At 38.9% G+C, this 8,905-nt stretch overlaps 1 protein-coding gene across 1 annotated transcript in view; it reads right to left on the bottom strand.

Moving 5' to 3' along the window:
* Positions 1-1,093: 1,093 nt before the first annotated feature.
* The window catches only part of tmtc4 (transmembrane and tetratricopeptide repeat containing 4), a 23,859-nt gene continuing 16,047 nt past the window's right edge, over positions 1,094-8,905 (bottom strand). Inside the window, exons 9-18 of the mRNA XM_015385986.1 lie at positions 8,050-8,252; positions 7,673-7,847; positions 6,715-6,846; positions 6,537-6,616; positions 6,337-6,444; positions 6,110-6,251; positions 4,358-4,472; positions 1,725-1,837; positions 1,548-1,617; positions 1,094-1,362 (exon numbers count right to left, since the gene is read on the bottom strand). Of these exons, the coding sequence (XP_015241472.1) occupies positions 1,214-1,362; positions 1,548-1,617; positions 1,725-1,837; positions 4,358-4,472; positions 6,110-6,251; positions 6,337-6,444; positions 6,537-6,616; positions 6,715-6,846; positions 7,673-7,847; positions 8,050-8,252 (1,287 nt within the window). The 3' untranslated portion in view covers positions 1,094-1,213. The remainder of the gene's footprint in view (positions 1,363-1,547; positions 1,618-1,724; positions 1,838-4,357; positions 4,473-6,109; positions 6,252-6,336; positions 6,445-6,536; positions 6,617-6,714; positions 6,847-7,672; positions 7,848-8,049; positions 8,253-8,905) is intronic.

Raw genomic sequence — 8,905 nt, 5'->3', positions numbered from 1 at the left:
TTTTCGTTTCATTTTTCATAATTTCTTTCCAGAATGTAGGTGGAACCAACTTCCAATTTCAGTCCATGTTTTAAAGACCAGGCTTAAAACCTTCCTTTTCTATAAAGCTCACAGTGGCAAAAGTTATCCTGAGCTATAGCTTTAGTTATGCTGCTATTGGTTTAGAATGCTGGTGAAAAAAAATTAATCAAATGTATTACTTAATGTAGAAAAGAAATGAAGCGCTTTGGTGTATTTTATTCCACTCTAGAGGAAGCAACCTAAGGACGGTCATCAACTCATTACTTTGATAGAAAACACTACTATATCAGAGCTTCTATGCTCTGTTTGTGTGTCTGCTCAATCCATGTTTCTACCTGTTAAAGGGGAGCTTTTTTTTTTTTACAAAGTTGCTGCATGCATGCTCAGTATGAGGGATTGCTTCCATATCAAAGAGACAAAGCAGACGACTTTTACCAAATGCTCATACAAAAGAAATATATGCAACCTGTTTTATTAGACTAATAAACAAATAACTAATCTTTATTTGATTGAATCTTTTTGAGCTCAAGTGTTGTGAATGGGGTCTACACTTCCAGTTTACAGGTATGCATTGTTCTATAGAATAAAATCTCAAATTCCGAGTGGTATAAAAAGCTTTACAAGGAACTTTGTATCAGTAACAGTTTCAAGGATTACCCGCTATTGCAGTCAGTTTTCTGCAGGTGCATGCGAGTGGTCCCGGGCCAAACTATTGCAACTTTGGGTTAAAAAAACATCTCAAAGTTCTGAAAAGGGCCCAACTTAAATAAATCTACACCAGATTGTCTGGACCTACATGTGTGTGGTGCTCTGTCCAGCTGACACAACAAAGGGTCAGAGATGAAAAGAGGATGGGGTTCACCGTGGATCAGGTCCACATGGCCTTCAAACGGGGCTTCGAAACAGCAGAAGTATCCAACACCCCTGCCCAGTACACCCCCATGAAATCCAATTAGGTATCTGACACTTACGTCCCATACATGAAAGAGTCTCTAATTATAGTTAAACAACAAAGGCTTTGCAACTGTGCAAATTTCTTTTCCACTTTTAAAGTACTAAAACCAGAGTCTGACACAGATCATGGTCTTTATTCCAAAATATTCAACGGAAGAACAAAGTGAGATGAAATGATGCAAAATGGAACAGTGGAAAAAATGATTTTATAGGAGGCAGGGGTCCCTGTTGGGTTCCCTCAGGGCGCGCTGTGTTTAAGCTGGTCCAGTTTGCGTCTCAGCATGTTATAGTTGTCTCTGGTCCCAGGAGCCTCAGGGTCCAACTTTAGAGACAGCTCATAGTGTTTCTTTGCCAGCTCCAGCTTCCCCCAGCGATGATACAGCACAGCTGAGGACAAACAAAAGACGTCTTTAAACTGACAACGATGCAGTATTTGGAATTCAATTAACTGAATGCCTTCAAAACAAGTAGTCTCATCAAAACTGCTGCTGCGATGAGTAAATGTATTATTTTTAGTTCCTAATTTCTCCGATTCGTGTTTCTCAACAATATAAAAACTGCTGTGGGTTTACCTAAATTGCCATGGCAACTAGCAGCCTTTGGGTTGATTCGAAGTGCGTGAAGAAAGAAGCTCTCAGACTCCTAAACAATTAAAAGGTAAATAAATAAAAAAAATACATTCATGTTTGTACTAAAAAACAGGAATAAACAATTAAAAAGCATTTTTTTTCCCAGCAATCTGTACTGACCTTGTATTTTTGCAATTTTCCAAGAACATTAGCCAGTGAAAACATGATGGTGTGGTCATTAGGGAGGAGCTTCAAAGCCTCTCGACCAATGAGCTCAGCTTGGCCCAGGTTACCTTTGAGACAAAGCGAAAAATGTTCAGAACAATTTAAGAAATGAATATATCACAGGACCCAAAGAGAGTCTCAAACAAAAATGAAGATAAAGATTTTGCCAAGAGTGTAACAATTACAAAATTTACCGTCAAAATATTTTAGATACAGAATTTTGCAAAAGCATTCGGACCTTTTGAACTTAATCACATTTTGTTACATGTTTCCCTGGAATTGTATATGATGGACAAACACAGAGTAGTGGAATGTAAAGGATGCAAGGTTTCTACTTTTCCTTACAAACATCTAATAAGTGTGTAAATGTATACATCTTTCTTTATCCTGATACTATAAATGAAATCCAGTGCTACAAATTGCTCACCATTGTACGGTTTCATCGCATTTCATCTCCATAAAGGTTGCTTTGAAGAACAATTCTTGAACAAACATCATCATGAAGATCAAGAAACACAGCAGACATTCTAAGGATAATGTGAGCTTGATTAGGTTATAAAAAATACATATCTTGAGCTTTGAACACCTCATGTAGTACTGTTCACTTCATCAATGAAAGTAGAAAGGGTCAATCTAAATTACTATAAGTATCCACCTCCATCTGCAGGCTGAGAGAGGAGGGAATTAATTAAGAGAAGCAACTGAGAGGCCAAAGGTAGTTCTAGAGGAGCTGCAGAGATCCAAAGCTTAAATAGTTATCTCTACAAATCTGTCCCTTATGGAAGGTTAGTGTTTCCAGTTGACAATGAGCAACAGTAAGAAAAAGAAGTGCACTCAAATATCAGAGAAATCTGAATTATATGTTTTGGCTTAGATGCAAAAAGGCTGTGTGAATGAAAACCAACACCATGAACCACAAATACCTTCCTCTCCATAAAATAGGGTGATGACAGCTTCATGCTGAGTGGCTACTTTTCCTCAGCAAGAGGCACTGGTCAGAAGGATAGAGATAAATACAGGGAAACCTGGAAGTAAGTCTACAAGAGGCTGTAAAATAGTTAAGTTTAAGTTCAGTCCCAGCAGGAAAACAGCCCTAAACGCGCGGCCACAGTTATAATAAAATGGTTTAGATAAAAAGAACTGTTTGAAAAACACAAAGTCCTGAACTGAGTTTAATTCAGGATTTGGGTTCAGTCTAATGATCAAAGATCTTCCTAATATATTCTGACTGAGCTTTTAATAAAACATGGAAATGGGGAGAAAAAAAGTTTTATTTTCCAAGACAGTAAAGTTATACCTGAAAGACTTGGATTATATTTGCAAACAATTATTGCACAAAAACAGCCCTTTGCCAGGTAAATAGTTCACACATTGATGTTTTGATGACCACATGATAATTTCCATCCTCACATTTGCAGCTCTAAAGAGAAAAAGGCGTCTGAACAGATTATAAAGACAAGAGGGATCAAATATAACGCTTAATCGCCTCTTCAGATTTTTGTTTGAAAAAAAAAATCAGTCATAATTTTTTTTCCCCTTCTAAATCACAAACTACTTTGTATTGCTGTAATACACAATACATTGCAATTTGTTGTGACATGACAAAATGCAAAGCAAACACAAAGCAGCACAAAGAGACCGTCTGATTTATTGGTAAACACCATCTAAAGCTTTTTTTCTTTTTTTTCCCCTCGTCACACATGGAGGAGTGGTTTAGTCTCCTAATTACAGCTGAACACAAGGCCCACTGAGTTATTGATCTGTGTCACAGATCTGTCTGATGTCTGGCCAGAAATGGAGAAAGAAGAAGCAGACAAAAAAGAAAAAAGGAGGGCAAAACAATGGTATCCCTCTCCTGACTCTCGGCCTGTGCCCTTTACACACAGCCTGCCAACATCTCATCAGGTTTGTCTCTGGTACTGTTACAGGAATACAAAGACAGAAAGGTGAAGAACAAACAATGTTTCCACTATTTCAAGATGACCCCTAATGTTTTGCTTGTTTTTTTTTTTATGGTTTACTTTAGGATTTGGGGAGACGGGCAGAATTATTGGTGTGAGATTTTGGGAAGCAAAGTGCAGCAGGGTAAACTCTGAGGGGGGCGCTGTTTTAGCTGTGCTCGCTGCCGTCTTTTGATCAGGAAACACATCGGGCCCTGATTGGACGGTTCCAGTGCCCTCCAGGGAGACTCCGCCCTCACGGGAGCAGCTTCTGACAAAACGGCTCGAGCGTTTGGAAATCAGAGCATTCTCCACACGGCAGGGAAGAGTGCCTCCAAAACTCACAACACAAAAGCTTTAATACATAAATTTCAAGCATTGGTGGTTCCTGCTCTTCCGGTCTAATCTTGTTGGCCATTTAGATTTCCTGCATTTCTGAAAACAACAAGGGTGCATGTGTGTGCGTGTGTTTGTTAATGCTGTAGCAAAATTGCATTCAAAACACTGTTTTCAAACAGCCATCTGACTCATATGTTTCTTTTTTAGAAGTGGCTCCGAACAAAAAGGGAAGGTAGAAATATTTTTAGACTTTAAAAGGATAAAAATATAATACGTATTTGTAGGTGTGTGTTGGTTCTAAATCTTTACCAGTATTGTCCAGCAGAATGACCATATTGTTCCAAGCCAGACTGTGATCAGGTTTGAGCATAGTTGCATTCCTCCATGCATTCAGGGCATCCACATGTCTGTTCAGGTCAGCATACTATCACAACAGGAAGGAAACACAGTTACAAAAGTGTTTTTATCAGGAAAAAGCTGAAAAATAGAAAGTAGTCATGCATGATTTATATTGATGATATTGTGGGATTGAAGTTTTTTTTACTAACATAATGCTACATCTTTGTATGAATTATATTAATTATTAACACTCTTGGTTTAGTTCTAGACCTTATGAACCTGGAACTAATCCCATTGAATCAGTTTGTGGACAAAGGAGGGACAAAGCGACACCTGGCTCCTGCCTACCAATGTTTGGTTTTAACCAACCATTGAAACTAATGAAAATGTCATAAGCAGTAGAAACCAAAAGAAACCACATGTTAAATTCTTGCTGCTCTTCTTTTAAGAAAAACAAATGTAACAGCAGCGTATGTGTGCGTCCTGCTCACTTTATTTTGCCCAGGTTATTTAGCTCTTGCTTTTATTCCACCTTAAACTATACAACCGTTTTATATGCGGACGGACTCATGCTGGAGGAAGGGAGCAGGACAAGACGGATTCTCGTACAGTAATTCAGCTCCCTATGATGCCTTTTGCTGCAGCCATAGTTCAAAGTCTCCTAAGAGTGTCCACTATGTCCATGCCTGCATATCTAATGACTGACATCTTAGTTGTTTCTTCTTTGCAAACTGGCTTGACTCAGATAGGATTAAGAGAGTTTGTCTGTAACAGCAATTTTTAAGTCATGGTTTATGGCTTTAGCTTTGTGTTTGGGATTGTTGTCCTGTTTTAAGGTTAACCTATACCCTGGTTTTAAGTCTTATTAAAAGCTGTCACCTGTTTGATGTGTTTTAAGGTCTTAAGGGCTGGTTATACTCCTGCAGCAGTGTGTCGCAGTGAGCTTGACGCAGACATTTTTGATTTATGCTCAATAATGAACTGTGGTCTGTGCTATAGGTTGTGGGTCCAGATACGGCCGATGCTGTGAGGAAGTGGGGGCGAGTTTAGTCCGACAACGGAGGAACATGATGGCGAAAAAGAGCGGGGATCCAAGTGGAAAAAGGGTCCTAGCGTTCTCACGCACCTAGATCTTCTAGCTGGTCTAATTGCGTTCTTTTTCGTAATTTCGGTCATAAAAACAAAACAAGCTGGCGTCCTGTCTGCGGTCAGCTACAATTTGGGACAGGTGCAGCGGAGTGTCTGCGGAGGGGGCGGGGATGTCTTTTTGTTCACTGCGACACCTACGCAGATGACCTAGTTTTGAAGTATAAATCAGCCTTTAGTGATGCTGCTTGTTTGCTATGGTGCTTCAACAGAACTAAAGCTTTCATTAAAGAAGCTGTATTCATACAGCAATAAAATTAGACTTTATTCACTAATAAGATGACTGCTGATAACAGCTGCTACAGCTGGGTGTTATTTAGTGGAATCAGAGTAAAAGGGACTGAGAAGAAACAGACAATCTGCTACAGATTTGAATTTGTGAAATATAAATTTTTTCCTAAAGCTGCAGTAACCGCTGCTGTCGGTCAATGACATAGAATCCCAATAAAATCGACTGAAATCTGCTTGTGCTTCGGCAGCACTTCATAAGCTCAAGGTGTCTGAACACTTTAAAAGGCACTGTAGTTTGATTTATTTTGTGTTTTTGAGCAGAGCAGTGGACTGAATAGAGCTCACCAGGCGACCCAGGTTATAGTAGCAGTCTGGATATTTTCTCCGGTAGCGAATAGCGTTCCAGTAACTCTGCTCTGCCGCCTCAAACTTCCTAAGGCTGTTCTGAACTATACCCAGGTTCATCCAGGCAGCAGCAAAGTCAGGTCTAGACAAATGAAAAGAACAGAAAATTAACATTACTGATCTTGTAAAACGTATAACAGTGATTTTAAATTTTTACTTCAACATACTGAACAGAAACAGCTTTAGATAAAAGCTCCTCTGCCTCTGTAAGCTCATTCTTCTCCTTCAGGATGTTTCCAAGGTTGTTCATTGCATGGACATAGTTGGGATGTAGCCTGAAGACCATAAAAATGCAGCTTAGCTTGGTTTATGTTTTTTCATTAAACCTCTACAAACTACATTGTAAGTTATTTGTGAAGAAGCATACCTCACAGCCTCTCTGTAATACTTAACAGCAGCACTAGTGTTTCCTCCATCAGCCAGGTTTTTACCAACATTGTAATGCACCTGGGGAAAATATCAGCAAACAGCTGAGGTTTTAATGAACTTAATCATCCACCTATAGATCAGAGAAGGCTGAGGAAGAGACTTCCTTCTTTTCTTACCTTGGCGTTGAGTGGACAGACAGAGAGGGCGCTGGAAAACAGACTTTGCTCTGACCGCCACTGGTGGCTGCGGAGGGCGCAGCGGACTACGTGCATGCTTAACAGCGCAAGCAGCATGACACATGTCAATTTCTAGTAAAAGAAAACAAAAAAAAAGGTTATCAATGATTGTGCACAAACAAATCATCAAAGCAGTGATATTTGTAATATATTGTGTGGCAGCATTTAATGCTACTCTAGCAATAGTATGTACAGTAGCAGCCATTCAAATGGGCCCTTACCAGCTGAATGGCAGCCCAATTCCCTGCAACTCCCAGCAAAATCTATTTTGTTATCTGACTCCAACCACTAAATTCACTAAATTACAGCGTCTAACCAGGAGATGATGCTTCTCTTTAGATCTTAATGTCCACAAATCTTGACAGAAAGAACATATAAGTACAAAGATGGATGTTTAAAAAGGAATTGCAGGGGATCAGCCAAGGGCCCAACAAGGAAAGTGAGGATATTTTGAATGGCTACTACTATATAAAGCCTTAAAATTAGTTTATATTTCATTGCAGCAGCATGATTTCGTAATGAAAAATACTGAACTATTAAAGCTACTATGTTTTGTTAAAAGCAGTAATTTTTTAATATTTTATCTTTTTCTCTACAAGATAAATTATCTTAAATAGAAGTATGTTTTCATGATAGTTCTGCAACAACAGACGACCTTAACTTAAATCCTTATCACATCTTTACCAGGTATACCCATGAATTCAGCCGGCACTGTGCATGTAACATTCACAGGTTCTACTTTTCTAATTTCCCAGATGAACCCAAAAATAAAGGACTAAACCCAGAAATCAACTAAATAAACCAAATCCAGAACATGTGACCTGATCAAAGTCAGTGATTTAAATCTATTGTTAAAAAGGCCAACCCTTATTTAATAAGTGGAGGATTAACACAACACCTTGTATTTGATCCATCGGTGGCTGCAGTGTCCGATGGAGTAGGCCAACAGTAAGCAGTATCCAGCTGAAGACAGGTAGAGCACCCTCTCAGCAATGACAAACCCAACTCTAAAGAAGATGTTACATGCAGGCAGAAAAGGGACCACTAACAGCACCAGGCCCAACGTCAGCGTCCTTTAAGGGAAGAGAGGAAAAAACTGAGACACTAAATGAAAATGGAAGCTTAAAAAAATACCAACTAATATGTTTTTTGTATCTTTTTTTCAGTAGATGTGAAACTAAACTTATAATGAAGTTAAAGACTAATGAAGTTAAAGACAAATAAAGCTTAACACATAGTTAACTTTATCGACAGAAAACATATGCGGCAGCTTACCTCCTCCTCTGACTGTCCGGTGAGCATAAGGCTTGGTTTATCAAGCCTATCAGGACAGACCAGAGCAGCAGCAGCCACACCACCCTCCAATCAGTGGCCGACTTAATGAGAGGCACGCAGCCCATGGACCAATCAAAACACAGCCACCAGGGACATAGCAGCAGCCAGGCATTAAGAGAATAGTAGTAATTGTAGTTCACTATCTGCCAATCAAAATAGAAAAAAAATAATAAATAACAGGATGAGGGAAGAATGAGAGCAGAAAATAAAATAAACGTAAAGTAAATGTGGTTTGTTAAGGGGCATTGAAATAAAACATCCTCTTTAACTGTTTCTATAAATACAATCTAGTAAAATATTTATATAATAAATAATATTATAAATAAATAAAATAAATAATATTTATTTTACTGTAATCAGGGAAACAGACTAAACGTGGAGTCAGACACATCATTTAGAGTTAACGCATCATTTGGAGACATTTTAAGGGATCTTCAAAACACAAACAGAGATGATCATGTAAATGTAATGTAAATCTCTTTCTTTTCCCACAATGGGGAATTGCATTTTGACCCATCCCCTTGGGGAGCAGTGGGCTGCCATTGTGTGGCGACCGGGGCGCAATCAGGGGTTAAGGGTTTCGCTCAGGAACCCATAGTGGAAGCTTTGGGGATCAAACCCGGTACTTGGAACCTTTTCGGAGAACAAGCGCATTGGTGTAATCGACAGAGATGGCAAAAGTACTCACTTTCCGTACTTGAGCAAAAGTACAGATACTTGTGTTAAAAAATACTCTGGTAAAAGTGGAAGTACTGATTAAACTTCTTTACTCAAGTAAAAGTAACAAAGTACAGGC

Source organism: Cyprinodon variegatus, unplaced genomic scaffold, assembly GCF_000732505.1.
Source record: "Cyprinodon variegatus isolate N-32 unplaced genomic scaffold, C_variegatus-1.0 Scaffold353, whole genome shotgun sequence".
In the NCBI taxonomy this organism is placed as follows: Eukaryota; Metazoa; Chordata; class Actinopteri; order Cyprinodontiformes; family Cyprinodontidae; genus Cyprinodon; species Cyprinodon variegatus.
Note: the sequence above shows the minus strand (reverse complement) of the source record. Positions and strands in the feature narration are given on the sequence as shown.